General features: G+C 34.7%; 1 protein-coding gene across 1 annotated transcript; it reads left to right on the top strand.

The window, feature by feature from the left end:
- The first annotated feature begins 9,835 nt into the window (after positions 1–9,835).
- On the top strand, positions 9,836–21,709 carry LOC125876798 (uncharacterized). The gene is made up of 11 exons (XM_049558054.1): positions 9,836–10,042; positions 10,392–10,523; positions 10,595–10,749; positions 10,847–10,940; positions 11,584–11,654; positions 11,744–11,850; positions 17,174–17,295; positions 17,566–17,654; positions 18,350–18,409; positions 19,578–19,682; positions 21,098–21,709. The coding sequence occupies exons 1-11, from the start codon at positions 9,892–9,894 to the stop codon at positions 21,215–21,217; spliced, it is 1,206 nt and encodes a 401-aa protein (XP_049414011.1). The 5' UTR covers positions 9,836–9,891; the 3' UTR covers positions 21,218–21,709.
- Positions 21,710–23,168: the final 1,459 nt, after the last annotated feature.

Raw genomic sequence — 23,168 nt, 5'->3', positions numbered from 1 at the left:
CACATCAGTACACAAACTTCAGAATCGAATTTTCCATCTCAAGATAAAATGGATGAGCAGGGTGTGCATTCCCCAACGAATGCAAAAAGATTCACTGTATTGGATGATAAAGATACAGCTAGTCCGGTTCAAACGGTAGCCGGTAAAGACACCTCAAACCCGTTTATGGCTGTCACTTTGCCAAAAAGTGAAGATGAAGGTTTTTCATCAAGACGAAAGTTACCCAGATCATTTACTCAGGTAGAGACAATAACAAAGAAAACTATGCTCCATAAAAAGAAAAAAAATGATAAAATAGAGAGCATAATAAAAAGGACTTTAGAAAAGTTTTTCCAATAAGGACAGGACAAACACGTAATTACTACGCAAAATCCAGATCCAAGTGGAGATAGACTGGTACCAGATACAGAACATATAGATACATACAAAGACAGAACTAATACAAGCTCAATGAGAGACACTTCTGGTAATAACATAACCAGATCCTTAAGTTCCGAAGAAGACGACTATAGAGAACATTCATATTATCAAGATGCTCAAGATCCTAATGAAAATGATGATTCCGGAATGAGTTTTGATTCTATAGCTCTGCACAACCTTGATACCTGAAGAAGAACGGATATCTGCAGACGAACAAGACAAACCAAGGCAAAGACAATAAAATAAAGTAGGAATAAAAGTGTGTCATGTGGGCATGCCCACATTTGTCGTGTGAGTGCTTACTTTATCACTATCCTCTAAAGAGGACAAAACTGATAAGCACGCATCAAAGTCCGTGTCAATAAGTGACAATAATGCATGTATGGGCTCCAACTGTGTACCCGACATGTATTATTTGATCTTATCTTCAAAAGTGTCGGCCAATTTTAGGCCACTACTTTTTATCCCACTTTTACCTTAGTGCGTCGGCCACGTTTAGGCCACTAGTATTTGTTCTTTTTTGCTATCTTTAACCTCTATAAAAAGACACCACTCTACACTAAATGAAGGCAAGAAAGAAAAAACACACAACATATTCCCCTTGCCAATGTTCCGCAACATCTACTCCACTACCCAGACCAAAGACATCTAAAAACCCTCTTGTAATATTATGTTTGTAAAAAGTTTTGAATCTTAGCGTGTAAGGGTCAGTCGGGGTTCCCAAAAGGGAAACCTCTCTCCGTTTTAATCATGTAAGTCTCTTATGTTTTCCTGTATTTTCCCCTAAAAATAATTCATATGTAAATTATGTTGTAAATTATGTTTGTATTATAACATGTTTATGTTATGAACTACCCTTAGTATATGGTTAAGCTTTTAACTTCTTAATAACAACGATGGATTAACCTGTAAATTCCTAGGATGTTTTCAAGGCATTAAAAAGTCCGCTAATTACAGAACGTCTCGATTGCCGTCTCCGGGGTGGGGTTAAAGAAGAAATTATTAGGAACACAGGTTAAAAGAGAGATATGAACAGGGTAGTAATAAAAAAAAGAAAAAAAGGGAAAACTATGGGAAAATATGGCTAAATTTCGAGCTAAACATGATAGGACACAGCGAGAGAGGGAGTACTGAGTAAGATTTCATCAATATATTCATTTTCATCCCATCTTTTAAACAATATATTCTGTTATTTTGTGTTATTTACAATAAATTTTGTTTCTGTTATTTCGTGTTATAAATTTTGTTTCTGTTATTTCGTGTTACAATAAATTTTGTTTATGTTATTTCAAGGTTTGTTATTTACAATAAATTTTGTTTCTGTTATTTCGTGTTATAAATTTTGCTTCTGTTATTTCGTGTTATTTTGGTTATAAATTTTGTTTATGTTATTTCGTGTTATAAATTTTGTTTCTGTTATTTCGTGTTATTTTGGTTATAAATTTTGTTTCTGTTATTTCATGTTATTTTGTGGTGGATTTAAGCTGAAAAAACACAATTCATGTGCTTCCTACATGGCACACGCGGATTGGCTAAATTAAAAAGACTTGGATTGCCAAGTTTTGCTCAAATTAAATCTATTTAAATTATAACCTCTTCTTTATTAAATAACCAAAATTTATCAAATTAAAAATAATTATTTTGCAAAACAAGCTTATTTGAGAAAATTAGTCATTTAAAACAAACAAAATTAATATAAATTAGTAACTCAATAATTAATTAAGCCTTCCTAATTTGAAAAATGTCGAAAAATACTCATTGCAATAATATAAATTATATTTAATTGGAAAAATCGAGCTAACCCTTAAGAAAAAATATTCATTTGACGTGAAATCTAAAAATGAGAAAATAAGTAGTAATATTTATATAATATATTTAATTTTTTATAAAAATAATATTTATGAAATAAATTTATCAAATAAAATAAATAATTAAAAATCCTTTCGTATTCCTACAAAAATTTCATAACGTATATATATATATATATATATTTATTATTATTACTAAAACTTTAGTTAAATAAAAATGTGGAGAGCTAAAATTGGGTGTCAACAATCTCAATCTTACTCCATAAATTTATGAATATCAGCCTCATGATATGAACTCATTCATATAAGCACTCATGTATCATAGTAGACTAAGTCTCGTAAATTCATGATTTACTCTCAATGACTAGCAACATAATGTTACGTCGTTCATATTCTTATATCAGATTTCTCGAATGAATCGTGCTTATGATCTTTCGCTCTAAGCTTTTTTAGTGATCCCTTTTTCAATTGTGTAAGTGATGGTGATGATGAGTAGTATTCCTAAAGAGCATAGTGACAAGTTTTGCTAAACTTGAAAGCTATCAGTCTATCATTTAAAGCATAGTAGTTATATTCTTACTTCATAACCAAATATCCTTGTTTCATGTCAAATAATTTTAAATAGAGTATGACTATGTTCTAACTGATATTGTTCATGACTTATGTGCTCTAGTCCAGTTTCAAAACTATTAGTATCAATCAGTTCCGCCTATGTTAGTAGGCAAGCTCAGAAGTCAAGAGAGATAGTGCTAGTAACTCTTTTCTCCTCCATTCTCACTTTAACTATCATTTGAGGACAAATGATCTCAAGGGGGAGATATTGTAACATCTCGAAAATTTCTAAGTTAAGACCCGAACCATTCTTGAATTTCATATAAGGTCGTACCAAGTGATTCTTAATTATTTTTAGATGCTAATGTCAATTCATTAGTGTGAGAAAGATTTGGGATATCATTTAAGGTCACTAGAATCCCTTAGCACAAAGTTGAGTTGAAATCTTCTTTACCGATAAAGTTTTGACATAAGATTCTCTTAGGTTAACTTCAGATGATAATATCTCTTAGCACATAATGAATTAAGTGGCCCATGACCTATCAAATAAAATTTAATTTAGATTTGTTGATACATTTTTCTTCTTCTATGTTGTGAGTTCTTTAGAATTTATTTTTTTTAACGATTTTGAAGAAAATAATTTCTGATTCATAATAGTGTTGAAAATGGAGTTCCGTCAAAATTATTTTTGATACAATTTGATTTGATTTTTGATGACAATAGATTTGGATAGTGGTGGTGTCGTTGTTGGGTGGTGAAAGAAGAGGAAGAAAATAATGACTTGAAAAATAAAATGGGAAGAAGATGATCGAAGAAATAATGAAAAGGAGAAGTGTGGATATGATGACAATAAATCTGGTAAAAAATAAGGTTGCGTGGAGAAGAAGAGCGGCTGCAGCTCGAGAAAAAATAAGAATTAGCGTTAATGGTGATGATGACTGCAATTGCGGTGGCGAAAATTGGTGGCAATGATGGTTGAGTTGAGTAAAAAAGAAGAGGAGATGATAATTTAAATTCAAAAAAAAATCATTTTTTTAAAAATTGAATAATGTCTTTCACGCACTTCTCGTGCGTGTGTTACACACATATTGCCATGTCAAAAAAATGTTTAATAGGTACAAATTTATTAAAGTGTAGGTGTTCAACAAGTAAAAGGTTGATTTGAAGTGTCTAAATGAAATATACTGATAACTTTACGAGGTTGCTTATGACTAAGCATTTTAAATACATTTATGGCACTAAGCGCGAGTTTGCAACATAAACAAATAATTAAACATTATGGGTAAAAAATAAATAGTCCGATTTCATATAATCATTCTTTGTTTTTGTAAACAATGAGCGTTGCAACAACATCGGTTTCACCCAATTTTTCAACTGCTGCTCTTGCACCGATTGAGAAACCTGCAAAATTTTCTAGGGTCAATTTCAAGAGATGGAAGCAAAACATGTTCTTCTATCTGACTACATTGAGTCTGTAGAGTTTCATTAGTGAGAATGTTCCTATTCTGTCAAATGAAACTTCGGATGAAGAACGATTCTTGGTAACAGAAGCATAGAAGTACTCAGATTTTCTGTGCAAAAACTACATTCTGAGTGGCCTGCAAGATGATTTGTACTGTACAGTAATATGAAAACCTCAAAAGAACTTTGGGATGCTTTGGAGAAAAAGTACAAAATAGAGGAAGTTAGAATAAAGAAGTTCATTGTGGCAAAGTTTCTAGACTATAAAATGATAGACAATAAGACTGTTGTCACCCAAGTTCAGGAGTTACAGGTTATAATCCATGATCTCCTTGTCGAAGGTATAAATTTATATAATATATGTATTGAACATATTAAGTTTGTTTTTAATACTCATATAATATTTAATGTAGGATTGGTTGTGAATGATATGTTTCAAGTGGCAACCATAATTGAGAAGTTACCTCCGATGTGGAAGGACTTCAAAAGCTACTTGAAACACAAACGCAAGGAGATGAATCTTGAAGATCTCATGATAAGGATGAGAATTAAAGAAGATAACAAGGCCACAAAAAAGAGGTCACGTGGCAATTCAACAATATCTAGAGAAAATGTTGTTGAAGAAGATCCCACACAGTCAAGGAAAAGAAAGAAAACATCTGGACCAAAGAGCAATCCTCCTGAGAAGAAGTTCACTAGAAACTACTTCAATTGTGACAAACGTGGTCATAGGACTATTGAATGTCGGATTCCTAAGAAGGACAAGAAAAAGGATCAAGCAAGTTTGGATAAATACAAAGAAGAGATGAACGATCTCTATGCAATGCTTTCAAAATACAACTTGGTTGAAAATCCAAGAGAATAGTGGATAGACTCTGGTTCCTCATGTCGTGTGTGTGCCAACAAAGAATTATTTGCATCATATGTTTCAACCCCATCAGATGAAAAGTTGTTCATGGCTAATTCTGTCGTTACAAAGGTTGAAGGAACTGGCAAGATTTACTTAAAAAATGACCTCAGACAAGATGGTGACTTTAAACCGAGTCTTGTATATTCCGAAATTGCGAAAGAACTTAGTTTCTATACCAATTCTGACTAAGAACAGATTCAAGTGTGTATTTGTTTCTGATAAAGTTATAGTGAGTAAGAATGAAATGTATGTAGGAAAATGTTACCTCACTGAGGGCCTCTTCAAATTCAATATAAATGCAGATGATATGAATAAAGATTCTATTACTTCTTACTTGCTTGAGTCAAACTGTTTATGGCATGAACGTTTGAGACATATCAATTACAAAATCTTGTGAAAACTGATTAACTTATATGATTTGCCTAACTTTGAGTGTAATAAATCAAAATGGCAAATATGTGTTGAATCAAAGTATGCTAAGCATCCTTATAAATCTGTTGAAAGGAATTAATACCCTTAGAGTTGATTCACATTGACATTTGTGACATAAAGTCAACACCATCTTGTGGTGGGAAAACGTATTTCATAACATTTATTGATGATTGTACTAGATACTCTAAAATGTACTTGCCGAATGGTAATGATGAATCAATAGAAGTGTTCAGGAAATATAAAATGAAGTTGAAAATCAGTTGGATAAAAGGAAAAAAATGATTAGAAGTGATAGAGATGGAGAATATGAATAATTGTTTGCAGAAATATGTTTGGAAAATAGAATAATTCATCAAACTACTCTTACTCTCTCAATCCAATGGAATTATGGAAAGGAAAAAATTGAACTTTAAAGGAAATGATGAATGTTTTACTTATAAGTTCAGGTTTACCACAAAACTTGTGGGGGGAAGCTATCCTTACAGCAAATCGAATACTCAATAAAGTGTCTCACAATAAGACACATTTTATTCCACTTGAGAAATGGAAAGGTAGAAAATCCAACTTGAAATATTTCAAAGCGTGGGTATCTAGCCAAAGTCCAAGTACCTATACCTAAGAGGGTCAAAATACGACCTAAGACTGTGGACTGTATATTCATTGGATATGCCACAAACAATAAGACATGTTCATTTTTTATTCATAAGACTGAACATTCGGATATTCATGACAGTATGGTAATGGAATCAGATAAGGCTGAATTCTTTGAACATATTTATCCGAATAAAACTAGATTCGAATTATCTAGTGAAAGGTCTAAACGACCCCGAGAAAACCAAAAGAGAATATACCTGAGGAAGATATTCCAAGGCATAGTAAACGTCAAAGGACATCTACTTCATTTGAATCTAATTTTGTAACATTCTTTCTTGAAAATTAGCCTCAAACATTTGAAGAAGTTATGTTGTCGACAGACTCAATTATTTGGAAAGAGGCTGTCAGTTGTGAGATTGATTCAATCTTAAGCAATCATACCAGGGAGTTGGTTGATCTTTCTCCAGGAAACAAACCTTTGGGTTCGAAGTGGATTTTCAAAAGGAAAATGAAAATTGATGGAACTATTGACAAATACAAAGCAAGACTTGTCATCAAAGGCTTAGACAGAAAGAAGGTCTTGATTATTTTGACATATACTCGCCAGTGAATAGGATTTCATCAATTCGGATGCTAATTGCCCTAGTTGCAGTATACGGACTTGAAATCCATAAAATTGATGTAAAAATCACCTTCTTGAGTGGAGAGTTGGAGGAAGAAATTTACATGGAACAACCCGAGAGCTTCGTAGTTCCTGGTAAAGAAAGAAAATGTGCAAACTTGGTAAGTCACTCTATGGACCAAAATAAGCACCGAAATAATGACATGCAAAGTTTAATCAAACCATGCAGGCAAATGGATTTAAGATCAATGAATGTGATAAAATGTGTTTACATTAAAGACGCTCCAAAGAAAGAGGTCATTGTATGCCTATATGTGGATGACATGCTGATAATGAGCAACGACATTGCTAACGTAAAAGCTACTAAGCGTATACTCGCTAGTAAGTTTAATATGAAAGATCTAGGAGTCGTCAATTTGATATTGGGAATTAATATTCATAAAAATCCTCACTGTCTAGCGTTGTCTCAATCACATTATATTCGAAAGGTACTCGAAAAGTTCAAGTACTTGAATTTCAAAAAGGCAAAGACACCAATTGATGTGAACCTTGATCTTGCTAAGAATAAAGGTGAAAGTCAGTATTAATTATATTATGCCAGAGTATTGAGAAGTTTGATGTACGTCATAAACTGTACACGATTAGACATAGCCTGCGCTAAAAGTAAATTGAGTCAATACATAAGTTATCCCAATCAAAATCATTGGATGACAATGAAATGGGTTTTGATGTACTTAGATGACACTCAAAACTAGGCTTTGAATTACAACAATATCCAATAGTTGTTGAAAGATATAGTGATGCAAATTGAATTACTGGTCAACTGAAACTATATCCATGAGTGAATATGTTTTCACTATTGGCGGAGGAGCAATATCTTGGAAATCATCCAAACAAACATGTATAACTCGCTCTACAATGGAGTCTGAATTCATAGCCTTAGACAAGGCAAGTGAAGAAGTTGGATGACTCTGAAATTTCTTAGAAGATATTTTATTTTGGCCCAAACAAATGGCCCCTATATGCACACACTGTGATAGTCAAGCTACAATAGGAAGTGCTGGGAGTGTTATGAATAACAACAAGTCTCGTCACATATGGCGAAAACAAAACTTTGTTAGGCAATTACTCTCTAGTGGAATTATCAGAATTAACTATGTAATGCAAAAAAATAATGTATCTGATCCACTTACAAAAGACCTAACTAGAGAGGGAGTTAAGGGATCATCGACATGAATGAGGCTATAGCCGAGGACAAGTCATCGTGGCAATAACCTACCTCGAAGACTCGAGATCCCATGATCTAGGTTCAAGGAGATCAAACAAAGTCATAGATGACGGTTCAACATTGTCAAAAATTATTTTATGGTTCATTCTCATTATGAGACAATGCTCAGTAACCATGATAAATGCATTAGAACTTTTTAACGGTTTCTAAGTTTGATATAAAGTATATCAAATAGTGTATCTACAAAATGACACATTTTGAAATCATATATTAGTAAGTATGAAGTGTAAGCCACTTCAAGGAGAATCTGGTAAGGTTAGTTCTCTACGCACTTATAAACATTCATGGCTGAAACAAACAAAACAACGATAACCAAAAATAGTTTATGGGTTGATTGTGTGACTTTATGTTGTCTAGATATGCACCAAAGCTCGACGGTTCAAAGATATCAAATCTACCGATTGACCGAGTATATCCGATATATGTTCACTACAAAAAGTTTAAAGGAAAACCTACTTATCTGGATATAGTTAATCCTTACTTACGAGACATACAAGTTTTGTAATTGATATTTCTCCCAATCTCACTTTTTTCTTAAATATTAATTTAGATTTGTTGATACTTTTTTCTTCTTCTATGTTGCGAGTTCTTTAGGATTTAAATTTTTTAACGATTTCAAAAAAAATAATTTTAGATACGTATTAGTGTTGTCGGAAAAAATGGAGTTATGTCGAAATAATTTTTGATGCAATTTGATTTGATTTTATTTTTGACGACAATAGATTTAGATATTGGTGGTGTCGTTGTTGGGCGGTGAAAGAAGGGGAAGAAAGCAATGGCTTGAAAAATAAAAGGGCAAGAAGATGACCGGAGAAAGAATGGAAAGGAGAAATGTGGATATGATGACAACAAATCTGGTAAAAAATAAGATTACGTGGAGAAGAAGAACGACTGTAGCTCGAGAAAGAATGAGAATTAACTTTCATGGTGGTTATGACTGCGACTGCGGTGGCGGAAAGTTGATGGCAATGGTGGTTGAGTTGAGTCAAAAAGAAGAGGAGATGATAATTTAAATAAAAAAAAATTTCTTTTTAACTAAATGATGTCTTTCACACACTTCTCGTGCGCGTGTTAAACATATATTGCCATGTCAGCTATTTTTTTTTTAAAGATACACATTTATTGAAGTGTAGGGATTCAATGAGTAAAGATTGAATTGAAGTGTCTAAATGAAATATACGAATAACTTTAAGAGACTGCTTATTATGTTTGGATCATTGTTACCCATTGTATTGTATTGTATCGTTACTATACCTACAATATTTGTTTTGATTGTTACTTAAAATGTATTGTATTGTATTGGTAAATTCCGTTGTTACGTAACAATGAAAAACCCCATTTTATGGAACAACCAATTTGATGTGTTTCCATTGTTACTTAATTTCTTTTTTCAATTATATCTTTACATAATAATTCATAATACTATTTTACCCTTTACCTTATATTATTTAATTCTAGTTGAACCTCCTACCTTAGAATAACTAAGGACATTTTAGTAAATTTATAAATTACAATACAATACGATACAGTCAAACCAAACAAGAAACATGTTATTAAACAACAACAACAATACAGTCTAACCAAACATTATATCTACCATAAAATACAGTACAATACAATACAATACAATACATTATGAAATAATGGATAATACTTATCCAAACAGAGTGTAAGCCTTTTAAATATAGATATCTACTGTATGAAGCAAACAATTAAACATTATGGGTAAAAATTAAATAGTCCGGTTTCATATAATCACTCTTTGTTTTTCTAGACTAGTCATTGTGAGGGTTTACAGAAAAAAATGCAAGGGGTTTTGAAGGCTCACCAACTTGCTAGGGTTTTGAGACGCTCGTCCTCTCCGATTTTGCTCTACTCAGTGTCGCGTGTTTTATCTCCTTGTATCCTTGAAGATATTCAATCTTCTTCTCAATGGCGTGGTTACTTTAACTCTGGTAATATTCCATCTTCACTTTGGGTTTTTCCTTTAATCCTATATCTATTAAACAAGGCTGCTTTTCTTCTGCAATTTGATATATTCTGGAAGATAAAACACGGAAAAATGACAACTTGATTATGTTTTCTGCGTTTGGTGTATCTAGTGATTTGCTGGAAAATTGGGCGACCCCCATAATCTTTTTGGGAAATCTACACCATTGGTATAAAAATTTAGAATGCTATTTAAAGATTTTCCAACTAACCTGATTTTGCACTTGAATCCTAGTAAAGTTGCTGTTTTTTCCAGCTTAAAAAATGACAGATTTGACTTACCGGTATCCTAACATCAGTATTCTGAATAAACAGGTACGATTTATGGAAATTATATGAAAAAAGAATGCAATCTTCAGAGAAATGTATGTCGGTGTCAGAAATGCTCTGTGATGCTCAGGGCTTCGTTTTCTACGGAAGCAGGGACAGCTGAAAGTAGTATCACAGGTGATAGTTGTCTTCTGTTTGGTTTTGAGTGGTTTGATTTAATTTCTTTCTGAATCATAGTTTTACAGCAGAGTCTGTGAAGGAATTGTATGACAAGATACTGAAGTCTGTCGTGGATCAAAGAAGTGCTCCGCCCAATGCCTGGTTGTGGTCCCTAATACAAAGTTGTGCGAACCGTGAAGATGCTAATCTTTTATTTGACATATTGCAGAGACTTCGGATATTTGTTAGTCTTTTTTTCTTCTTAATAACTTATGAATATGAGGTCCTTGCTGATTTGCACATCTAATGGTAAGTAGCACGTGGTGTATGTTTGAGTGCAGAGACTTTCTAATCTCCGTATCCATGAAAACTTCAACTGTGCTCTCTGCCAGGAAATTACTAAGGCATGTGTACGTGTTGGTGCTGTTGATTTGGGTATGATATCAGATATATCTTTATTGCTCAAATCTTTTGTTATGTTCACAAGAATGGCAAACCTATTTGAGACTTCTCTTTTGCTATTTCTTCTGTATTTAAGCTTATTTAATAGTTGCCATCTTTTGTAGTGCAAACTTGTTAATATCTATAAAGAAGGTAGTCTTTTGGACTGAAACCAGAAATGCATCTCATCTTGTTGCTTTGGCTCTGCTACACTTGCTCATCCCAGCTAAATAAACAATAAGTTTGTCAACTTCTGGTTAAAATCTCCATATTTTTGTGTGTGAGAAATTTCAGGTAGGAATACACTTAAACATGTTCAGTTTTTAAGTTCATTTTGTGGTTATAAAACTTTCAAAGGGAAAGATTGACCATCTTTGGATTGTAATTCCTGCTGGGATGACATGTAAGTTATCCCAGGGGTCATCTTTATGGATTTTTTTAAGCGGAAGTTAAATCTTTCAAAAGACAAATAACTTAGTAGGTCCATAAATGAGATAAAAAGAGCACTAGAATTATTACATGTATTTGATTATTTTATTGGTATATGAATGGACTGATGGGTTGTTAAACTGAATTTTCAAGTATTTGTGTTAACCAAAAGCTTGTTGAGAATGTTAAAGGTTCACCTTGTATACAGGTAAGAAGGTGTTGTGGAAGCATAGTGTATATGGACTGACTCCTAACATTGGATCTGCGCACCATTTACTGGTAATTTGGGTTCAACTTCGGCTTCAAGATGTATTATATGTGTATAATGATTATGCCATTTTAAAAAAAATGGTTTTGTATGACTGCAGTTATTTGCTAAACAGCATAATGATGTTAAACTCTTGGTAGAAATTATGAATCTGGTGAAGAAAAATGACTTGATCCTGCAGCCTGGAACTGCAGATATAGTCTTCAGGTACAAATCCAATATAAACCATTTCCGAATATCTCCTCCTCTTTGTGCTTTTTTTCTCTTTTTTAATTAATTTTGTGGTGCTCCTATCTTTTTGTTTGAAAATGTAATTTTGTGGCACTCCCATTGTTCTTTACCAGCATAGTTTTTCTATATTTGTGTAATATGAGGACCATAATATCTGGGAAATTGTCAAATATCATTTTTTTACTGACTATACACATAATTAATCATGTCTTGAAGTCCCTAGAGATTAGCTCAATTGGCAAAGTTTGACAAATTGGTGTAAACAAGAGTTGGGGGATATAGTAGTACTAGTTGACTTCATATGTAACTTGCAAAGTTCTTCTACTTTTGCAGTCCTCTTGGAGTAATTCCCATACTTTTGATGGGTGTAAGATTCTTCCTCATCATTTCTTGGATGGTGAGTTTTTTGTGAAAGTTTCCTTTTGTGTCTTAGGGTCTCAAGTTTGAGCTCTGGGCCAGGAGAACTAAATCCAGCTTTTAAGTGGAGAAGGGTAGAGGGGCGGGCCCATCATCCTTAAGTTCCGGAGGCTGCGGATGGCCCAAAGGGCTAGCTCCAGACAGATTTCTTCATCATTTAAAAAAAACCATCTCTTGAACACACTGAGAGGAAGTAGGAAACCTTAGGCTTATAGAGGTTTGTGTCTACTGCTTTGCAGAAAAAGATTGATTTCTATTTGATGTTGGTGCTTAATTTTTAAATTCTGATGGTCTGTTAATTAACATTAACATTATCTGTGCTATAACGTTCATGGTTTTATCCTTTTTGTTGAGGTCGAGCAAATTCTGGAATTTCATATTATATTGCATTTGGTTTCAGTTGGATTGCACCTATGGAGTGATAGAGACAAAAGTACCTTCTCTACTTCATTAAAAATCATGAGAGCATAATAAAATTGTGCTTTTCGAGATCAAGTAGGATAGTCCTCAATTTTTGCATACTTCAGAGTTGGCCCTAACTTCCGTCCTAGAGTTTTGTGCTGATAGGATGGTAGATATACAAATTGTTCCGAAGCATGATTTATCAATAGATGTGGTCTTATATAAGGGTCATGCAGTAACTGACTTTTGGTATGCTAGGGCATGCATCACACTAAATAATGTTTTAATAGCTAAAGTAAATATTGCTCTACAAAGAAGATTCAATTTCTTATTTGGAGACAAGCAGTGTGCTCAAGTGATTTTATTTTGGTCTTCAGTGATGAAAGATGAATCCTACAGACATACAGGCATGTAGATGCTTTCTTCTACTTGTTTTGATCATAACATGTATGTTGGGCAATTAAAGGGTAATTTCCTATTTAATGACGTGGTGGTATAATCTAATTTTTTGCGGAAATTTTGTAGATATTTTTTTTGAGAAGGTACCATTTGTGTTTATTGACAAGTCAGTACATGGGTAGTACATGGGTTGCACTGAAACCATGTATATCTTGATAACGCCCAACAATGTGGTCTAGTGGTAATTGAGGTTGGTTGAGAACCATGGCATCTCAAGTTCAAATCTCACTTGTGGTAAAAACACTTGGTGATTTGTTCCCATCTATCATTCCTTGGTGGACACAGTGTTATCAAAAGCAAAAATCTCTGAAGTCAGTTGGGTCTTTAAGCGCAAAGTGCAAATAAAATGTGAGCTTTAATGAAAAAAGGTGCTATGGGAGAAAAAAATGCAATTATATATGTTACTAATAATTATAAGCATGAATGACAAATATATGAACAATGAAATTGATTTTTTACGATAAAGTGAAATATCAATTGTTTAGTGTCGCCTCTTCGGAAGAGGCTCATTGGCAAGGGAAAGTATGCCTAAGAACCTTGATGATGACATTGAAGCTCACATTAAGCGAGGTGCAGCGTTCAACATATTTTGAGCCTTGCTTCAGGGCTTAAATGCGCCTTTGACAACATTGAGTGGACAGAGTTACCGGTACCTATGCTAGTGGGAGGTAGTAGGTACTTTGTGGAATTAGTCTAGGTTTGTAAGCTGAGTAACAACAGTTGGGGATGGAAAACAGCGTGGCGCAGTGCAGTTGCAGGCCAAACTCACTAAGACTCCAAATTGCGCCGAATCGCGTAGATGAAAATTCTGTTTTCACCTCGCCCACTTAATTTTTTTTTCTTTTTTTCAACTGAGTTTGATAATAAAAATGAAATTCATAAAATTCTTTTTTATCATTGTCTCTTGAAAAAGTCAAACCCATCAATTTAAAGTTGTGTCTGCCCCTGCTTACAATATACTGTAATCTTACCTATTATAGTAGGCTATCTATTTTATTTTTAGATAATTATCTATAACATAATTATTTGAAGTGATTTAATAGTGCAAATTCTTCTTAACGGTGTCAATTGTTTTGAGATAAAGGTAACTGTGTATTCTCAAAAGGCTCATCATCTAACAAATGATGAGCATAGGTCACTTGCAATCTCATCAGAGCATATCAAACTATCCTATGGGAGATCACAAATTGCCTATGAAGTCAGCAAAAAGTTCTATATCCCCCATCATATCTTGTTTATACCAAAAAAGACTAAGACAATTCATTCTAATTTTCTGGATGTTGTTTCTCTTCTCCACAAAGCATCTTCCGTTCCTTTCTTTCCATAGGGACCACCAAATGCAGGCTGGGATTAACTCCCACCAATCTTCATTAGACTCCCTTCTTCCTATCTCCTTTCAGCTATAAAGCAAATCCTTAGCGGACTTTGGAACTACCCAGCATACACCAAGAAGACCAAAAAACATGTTCCATAGACTTGTAGCTACTTTGCAATGAAGGAATATGTGACTATTAACTTCTGCATATTGATCACACATAAAGCATCTTGAGCATATCTGTCTGCCTTTCTTCTGAAGCACTTTATGTGTTAAGCAGGCCCTTTTGCACACTAACCAAGCAAAACATGAGGTTCGTCTGATTAGGTAAAACAGTGTCTAAATTACATTTGTTTGGATAGCTTCGTCTGAAGTCAGCTTTTGCATCAGATTTCCTTTGCATCAGTACCGGCAAACACCTGATGATTATTTTGAAAAGATAAAAAGAATGGTGGGATATTACAGTCTATATTCCCAACCCGCAAACCCACCCCTCTTAATGTTTTTTAAAAATATTTAAACCCAGTCCTCCCCGCAAGCGTTGTAATCCGCCCCTCCACTCCCCATAAGCGCTGTAACCCACCTCGCCCCCGCCTCATCACATCCCTAACAACAGTCTGAAATTGTGAGGAAGCTGCAACTTTTTGACATAGAAACAGAACACATGGAGCTTAATGATGAAGCAATGCTACTAAAAGCTGAACATTCCATGGAATCGGAGGAAATTGCCAAATTTTGGGAGATCACATTGCGGCCGAAATTGAGGTGATTAAGGGTTGAGCACAGTGATAAAAACACCAAGTTTTTCCATAAGCCAACAAACACACACAAAAGTTACGACTACATAGAGAAGGTGGAATCTTATGGAATAGTTTTAAAAGAAGAGCGAATAAACAATGAAATCTTGAGGTTTTATGAGCCCCCTCAATAGTGCCTCAGATCATTGGAGACCTGCATGAACATATGAGGATATATTTTAGAGGAGGAAAGTCAGTGGATGAAAAGTCCCTTTGACCAAGCAGAGATCTTGGGGTGATCAAAGATTGCAACGGAGACAAAGCGTTGGGACCGGATGGTTTCAAAATGGAATTTTACGAAAGTTGGGGTTCTATCAAGTTCAATCTTGTCAGAGCACTCAGTCATTTTCACACTCAAGGCAAGTTCGAAAAAGCCTCAATGTTTGCTACATTGCTTTAATCCCAAAGAACAGGGCCAAGAATTTAAAGTACTATAGCTGATAAGTTTAATTAGAAGTTTTTACAAAGTGCTCTTAAGCTATGTTGGGCCTTCCTCGTGGTGTTAAAGCAAAAGCAGTAGCAATTTGGGATGATATCTTGGAGAAGTGTGAGAAAAAGTTGCTTTGTTTGAAGTGAAAGTATCTCTCGCTTGGTGGAAGGCTAGTTCTAATTAACAGCGTACTGGGTTCATTGCCTACTTATACTATGTCCCTACTTTCCTTACCTGTTTTTGTGGTCAAAAGACTGTATGAACTGTGAAGGGACTTCTTGTGGCAAGGGAATAGAAGCATTCAACTTGGTAAGATGAGAGAAAGTCGTTACGGATAGGAGAGTAGGGGGCCTTGGAGAAAAGAATTTGTTGACTCAGAATTCCAGTTTACTGCACAAATGTCTTTGGAAGTTTAGTCAGGAGGAGGCATTATTATGGAGAGCAATTATTGCAGTAAAATATGGGCGCCTTAACTCATGGACCACCAAACAATCGTATCATCATCGCCCCTATGGCTCCTGGAGACATTAGAGAACATTGGGATTTCTTTCATTCCAATTCCTTTCTGCACACTGAAATGGAATAAGGATTTTTTTCTGGAGAGGTCTTTGCCTTGGACATTCAACCTAAATGGAGCAGCACCCCGTTCTTTTCAGCATTCCACAAATCTAGGATGCTACTATCTCTGACTTTTGGAATGGACATGGCTGGAATTTTAATTTTGGTCATGGTTCCAATGACTGGGAACTGAGCAGTGTGTTTTTATTGCTGTTACAGCTGCAAAGATGCATTCTTTTAACATCCAAAACTGATTTTCTTCTGTGTAAAGGTGATTCAAAAGGGAGGCTCACTGTTAGAGGTTGCTATCAGTACTTAAGCAACTCTAGTGCATCCATCCCTGATTGGCCTTGAAGTGCATTTGAATAAAACAAAGTCCCTTTGAAGGTGGAGTGCTTCACATGACTGGTGGTTCATGCAGAGCATCTGGAAGGAATGAACTGCTAGAATCTTTGAAAGCAATCTGAATCTGTAATTAGCATTAAATACAAATGCATTTCTCTTCTATATTTTTGGTGAAACATGGCAGTTGTAAATGACACACAGGCCATGATAGACTTTTTGATCTCATTACACTACATGTAGTGGTCTATCTTGCTCGGACTCTTAAAATAATGTCTGAGTTGGTGCGTGTTGGATCCTTAAAAGGTAGTTAATTTTTGAAGAATCCGACATGGGTGCGGCATCATTTTTGGAGAGTCTGAGCAACATAGGTAGTGATGCTACCTCCTGTACATAAATTGCTACATGTTCTTGATGCTGGATATCACTGAACTTCCCTTTAATGATAGGGAAAAAAAGTAATAGCAGTTTTATTATTGCTATGTCAACGTCTGAACTCCAAGCTGCTGCTTAAGTTTTCCTTATAAACTTCATTCTTTCTAAAAGTACCTCTTTACTTGTTGTAATGGTTTACTGCAGCATTTGCTCCCAAACTGATAATTGGGATTTGATATGCAAGTATGGTAAAAGGTTTGTCAAGGCAGGAGTGAAGCTACGGAAGACTTCCTTCGACACTTGGATGGAGTTTGCCTCAAAAATAGGTACTAGTTCTTTCTTTTCTCCTATTTAGAACTTTTCTAAAGATGACCAATCAAAAAAAGAACTTTTCAAAAGAGATAGAACTCTATGTCGCAATCTTCTAATTTGTTGCTCGAGTACGATAGTGGTTGATGGTAAGTTTCATAATAGAACCAAGTAATAGGGTGAATTTCTTAGTGGCTTCAGTTGTTATGGATAATAGTTTCCATACGAACACTAAAGCTCACTGCATCTTTGGCACACTAATGTTGACTGCATTTGCTTCTCTGCAGGAGATGTGGATGCTTTGTGGAAAATTGAGAAGATACGATCAGAAATCGTGAAGGAACATACTCTTGGAAGTGGACTTTCATGTGCTAAGGTAATTCGTTTTCTTAGTTCTGATTTATTTTTATTTTCTTTACCTGCCTCCTTTTCTTGTTTCAGCTCAGAACTGAATTACCTTGAAGGGGATAAAAATTTGTAGCATATAGCCTACTGGAGAAGTGGTTTAAAAAATATCGAGGTCTTGATGGTAGACTTATAGACACATCTTTTTGTGGTTTCTTGCATTTAACACCATAGTCATTACCTGCCGAAAGAATGTGTGTCTGGATCACTCTGATCTGAATAGTAGCACCTTCTCTTTTCCATCTTCTTAAATTCAACTGAAGTAGGCAGCAATTGTTATGTAACAAACTTGCTGATATAAGGGCCAGCTATCAAGTTCAATACATGGTTGATCTACAGTGCTAGAGAAGTATTTCCCCACTGAGCCTTTGTAGGTTTTGACAGCCTCAGAGTGGGTTGGATAATGGTAAAATGCAGCATCAATGTAAAAGATTATTGGGGAACTCCTTTAACATTGATTAGAAAATTGACTAGTTGATTGGTTTCTATTTCTTGACGATGATTATGAAACTCCTGTCTGCTTTCTATTTGCTTGGAAGTGCAACATAATGAACCTGCACCTACTATTTAACATCTTTTGCTTTCGGCAAATCTAATCCAAGCACTGGAGAGAGGGACAGATGTGGTCTTGAGCTCTACATTAACAAGATTTGGTTTTGTTTGTAGGGTTTCCTAATTGACCACAAACCTGAAGATGCTGCTGCCGTCATTCATTTACTCAATCAGGTTGCTCCCAGTTTTTGCTTGTTCTAACCTTTTGGAGTATTTTATTTTATTGTTTTATGGAGAGGTGTTATAAAACATGAGTATTGCTTGTGCAATAGTAAGGATTTTTAATTTTAAGTGGAGCTTTGTATATAGTTAGCTCTTAGACAACTAGAATGGACTAATGCTTAAGTGCTCAAACGGTTGTCCATTGTATTGCCCAATGGAGAGCGTGCGATATTGACTTCAGCAATTTGATAAATTACTGAAAATTCATGGTGATCCCCCATAATCATGTTGTACTTCTTCTTTTTTTTTTTGGATAATTGATCATGTACCTCCACTTTTGAATAGGCTTTTTAATATCAGTGACCATCTCAATTATCAACAGCTTTCAAATGTTGATTTCTTGAATGTTCATAAATTGACCAACTGATACATTAATCATATAGCATGCACCTGATGGTCAGAGAGAGCAAATATATCAATTCTATATGAATTGCCAGATATTAATTTCTTCAAAGTTCATTCAATCTTCCTTGCTATTCTGATCTTCCAAACATTGCGGTATCTTATGATATGTGATTAAGGACTGTTGTTATTATACAACTTTACCCTTTTTTTAAAAAAAAAGAAGACAATGTTTGGCTCAATGAAAGGGAGGGTAGCCCCCCCCCCCCCTCTCCCAGGGTTAGCTCAATTGGCTAAGGTTGAGGAACTTGTGTCTTAGTCACAAGTTCGAGTCCAACACCTATTTAAGTTGAGAAGGGTAGAGAGGCAGACCCGTCATTTCCGAGTTTCAAAGGTTGCGGTTGGCCCAAAAGGTTGGTTCTAGATGGATTTCTCAGTCATTAAAAAAAATGGGGGAGGCAAAGGGAAGAAAGGGGTTTTTGTATGCTTCTGTTCTCCCTGTTGAAGGTTTATAGGTCCCTGATTTTGGTGCATTCCATCCAATTACACGGGCTCTTATTAAACTAATGAAGCAGTTAGACATGTCATTTCCATATTTGCTTAACTGAACAAGATAAATGTACTTACTCCATCCCTTCAGCTGGTCTTTGCAATTAGACCTTTGTGCAAGAGTAATCAAGAATGGCATAGATTATTATTTGCAATGTTTGGTCCTTGTTGCATTTCATGTATATGTATCCTTTGAGCCATACACTCAAAGTGCTGATGTTAATTGCAGACTGTACCTGATTCGAGAAGGCAAAAATTCATGGCTGAACTTCAAAAGCTAGTTGCGGACTGGCCTTTGGAGGTGATAAAGCGACAAAAGGATGAGAGGAGGAAGGTTAGCTGTTTTTTTTTTTTTATAATTTTGAACTTACTAGTACTCCCTCCGTCCCTATTTACTTGTCCATATTTCCTTTTTTGGTTGTCCCTATTTAGTTGTCCATTTTGACAAATCAAGAAAGGACAACAAATTTTTTCCTATTATACCCTTATTTACACTTCTTGAAAATTGTAAAAGTGTATGTTGTTTCCCTCCAATTTATTTCACTTGAATTCAAATAAGTGGTTGTAATTTTGAAGTGAAAAATTGTCATAAGGGTAAAATTGTAACTTCACTGTGCTAATCATTGTTGCCTTAATCTGTGTGTCATTTCTAAAGTGGACAACTAAAAAGGGACGGAGGGAGTATATTATTTTGAGAATTATTACCTTTTTTGGGAGTTTCTCTGTAATGATTTGGTGCTGACGTAGGATGTGGGAGTTTTATTTGTTCGTATTTATGGGTTACCCTTTGGATCTTAGTTAGCCTCTATAGAGTTTCCTTTTTTATTCTGATCCCATATACTGGTTCTGATTTCTTCAAAACATGGCATAGGTGTCATCTTGTGCTGCTAAGTGCGTGTTCAATTGTATGTATTTTTTATGTTCTCTCCTCAAACCCATGTTCTTTACACTACACCAGGCATTAGATTATAAGAGAAGTGCTTGTATCTTAGGTCTTTTCTTAGTAGAGCAATATATATAGGAAAAGTTACTGGTTGGAATATTGATTATCTTTGCAAATTTCAAATGTGTAGTTCGAAGACATCTAACCTGCATAGGAAGAAGTTTATACAAATACAATCTCCCTACTCATAGATAGATTAGAACCCAGGACTTCAACTTAGCCATTTTAACAATAGATATTGAGCCTAGGAATTCTCCCAACGGTGACGTTATTCAAGTAGCCTTGGATAACATGGGTACTCATATTATCTGTCACGCAATCAATTTTTTTTATCCATATCAAATATGGGTGGTTGGAATTTTTATCCACTATTTGTTTACCCGTTTTCAATCCCCATGTCCGTTCCAACTTGTCCGCTTACCAGCACTATCTGTAATTGTATGGGACCAATCTTTAATTGCTTAAAGTGCTTCAATTAGACAACTCTGAAAACAGTTGGAATAGTAGATTGATTTGCCTATCAGTTGAACATTCCTCTCCACCAAAAACAACCTGACATTGAATTCAAACCATAAAGGCACCACCTGACATTCTAAGCAAACGGAGCTCACCAGGCTGTGCTGAATATGATGTATTGTCACAGTAAATTAAATAGTATGAAGTGTTGACTGGGAGATTTAGGTTATTTAGGACTCTTAAGGGTAGGGTTCAGTCTTTTATAATAATATATATATACAATATAGATAGATATAAGGTCACTGTATGATTATGCTTATGAATATTGTCTTTGCTGGTAACATTTCCAGGAGTTGGCTGCAACACTACAACATGATATTCCTGCCATGCTCAGTGCCTTGTCAAATATGGGCTTGAAGTTGGATGTAAATGTGGAAGATCTGACAAGAAGAGAAGGCATTTTATCTTGATTTTGGTGAATAAACATCAAACATCATATTATCCATTTACTGCATATTTTTGAGAAGCAGCCATCTCTGTTTACTGCCTTCATGAGCATCTGCACATGTTTCAGTCTTCGCAGGTGCGACACAAGCCTTAGTGGCTTGAAGGTAGCCTCAGAATACTGCCATTACTAGTTAGCTTGAGTGAGGATTCTTCTGAATCCGAAACATTGAATTACTATTCTCATTAGTTGACGTTGGTAGTTTCATTCTGAATCGTGTTTGGATTGGGGGGTGCGGGTGATTCAGTTGGTTCAAATTCCTTTTTTCCCATTTTTGGTCCTCTTTGATATAGATGGATCTGACTGCAGATAGAGATGGTAACCCTGAAGCAGTCGGAAGATATGTTTGAAATCTCAGATATCTTTATCTTTACACAGTTCAGGAGCTACTTTGCTTTGGAAAACACGAGTACCCCTGCAATAAAATAGAAGCAGCGCTGTGGTATGTTTGTTTTTAATCAACAGTGAGTCGTAGACTGAACTTTTTAGTTATATTTAAAGGTGTTAGACATCTTTCTATGTTTTCCCCATTGTTTTTCGAGGAAATTGGATAAGCAAAACTTAACATCCAAGAATTACTTGAACTAAGGAGTAAGGATCAAGTTTACCCTCCTGACTCTAGTGGCCTTAATGTTCCCGCAGAGTTCAATTTATGTTCTTTCAAATTCTTGAAGTGTATTTCCATCTCCAGCCATTAAACAGCTAACTTTAGTTTCTTCTTATGTCCATAATATTTTCTCATTTTTTTGTATCATAAATCATTATCAAAGTAAAACAACCATGATGAAAGGGGAATTCAACTACAAGATTATGAATAGGTGAGCAATTGGAGGTAATTCCAATGAAATAAGCACAGGCACGAGCTGCCTTTATATTGAGATAATGACTAAATCCCAATTTCACGGGCTAGAGTGTGCTTATCCATGCGAAAATGCAAAAAAAAAATTGGTTTCTATACTTTGAGATACGCTAATGAAGTTTAAATCTTGTAGTTAGCAAGGGAGTTATTTTTTTAAAAAAAAAAATGCACCACAAAAAGCCTTACTTCAAATCCTGTGGAAGTGTATGCGTGTTCAAGTTGTATGTAATTATTTCCTTTTGGAAAAACGGTAAAATATCATCAAACCATATTAAATTGCACAAAAATGTCCTCTCTTGATACAAAAGTATTTTTCGCCGTTACTTTTGGGTTAAAAGTGCTCTTTTGTAATAAGCACTGTTTCTTTTCTTTTAATTTCAACTTTTTAATAAAAATATTTTAATTCATTACTATTAATTTTTATATATATAAGATCACAATAATATATCATTAATTTTTATTTAGATAATGATAAATTTATATTTTTTGAATTGAAAAATGATAAATATTTGCCAATATGATCCTAGGTTTTAAAATAAGATACAATTATCATTCATAAAACACATAATTTTGAGGGAGTTATTGTCAACCTTTTTATTCGAGGACAATGAAAGGTTTAGTTAGTGCGCGCATGTGTGTGTGTTGATATTGAGTGAATTTACACATTTTTTAGTTGTATTTTACTCACATTTAAGTAATTTTTAGGTTGATACTTTATGTTTTCACTCAATTACATAATTTTGAGCTTATGGATGATTGGGTAAGTATAAAGCTAAAAGTGAAAAAAGCGAGCTAGGACACAGACTTGTTCATATATATATATACTCCAATGGCGATTGGTGACAAACTATGATCCCACTTTATATATACTAGGGTACTTCAATATCTCACTTTGATGCATTGTGCTAGTTCATGAATTTTCCTGACTATAAATCATTGGTCTGCCATGAAACGGGGGTATCTTCAACATACATACCAAGACATGATCTTGCAATTTTATTAGGGAAGCATAGATGACCGTAAGTGCATGAGTGATTTTGCAAATTTATTAGGTGTA

The sequence above is a fragment of the Solanum stenotomum genome, chromosome 9 (assembly GCF_019186545.1).
Source record: "Solanum stenotomum isolate F172 chromosome 9, ASM1918654v1, whole genome shotgun sequence".
NCBI lineage: Eukaryota > Viridiplantae > Streptophyta > Magnoliopsida > Solanales > Solanaceae > Solanum > Solanum stenotomum.
This window is presented reverse-complemented; position numbering and strand designations above follow the sequence as displayed.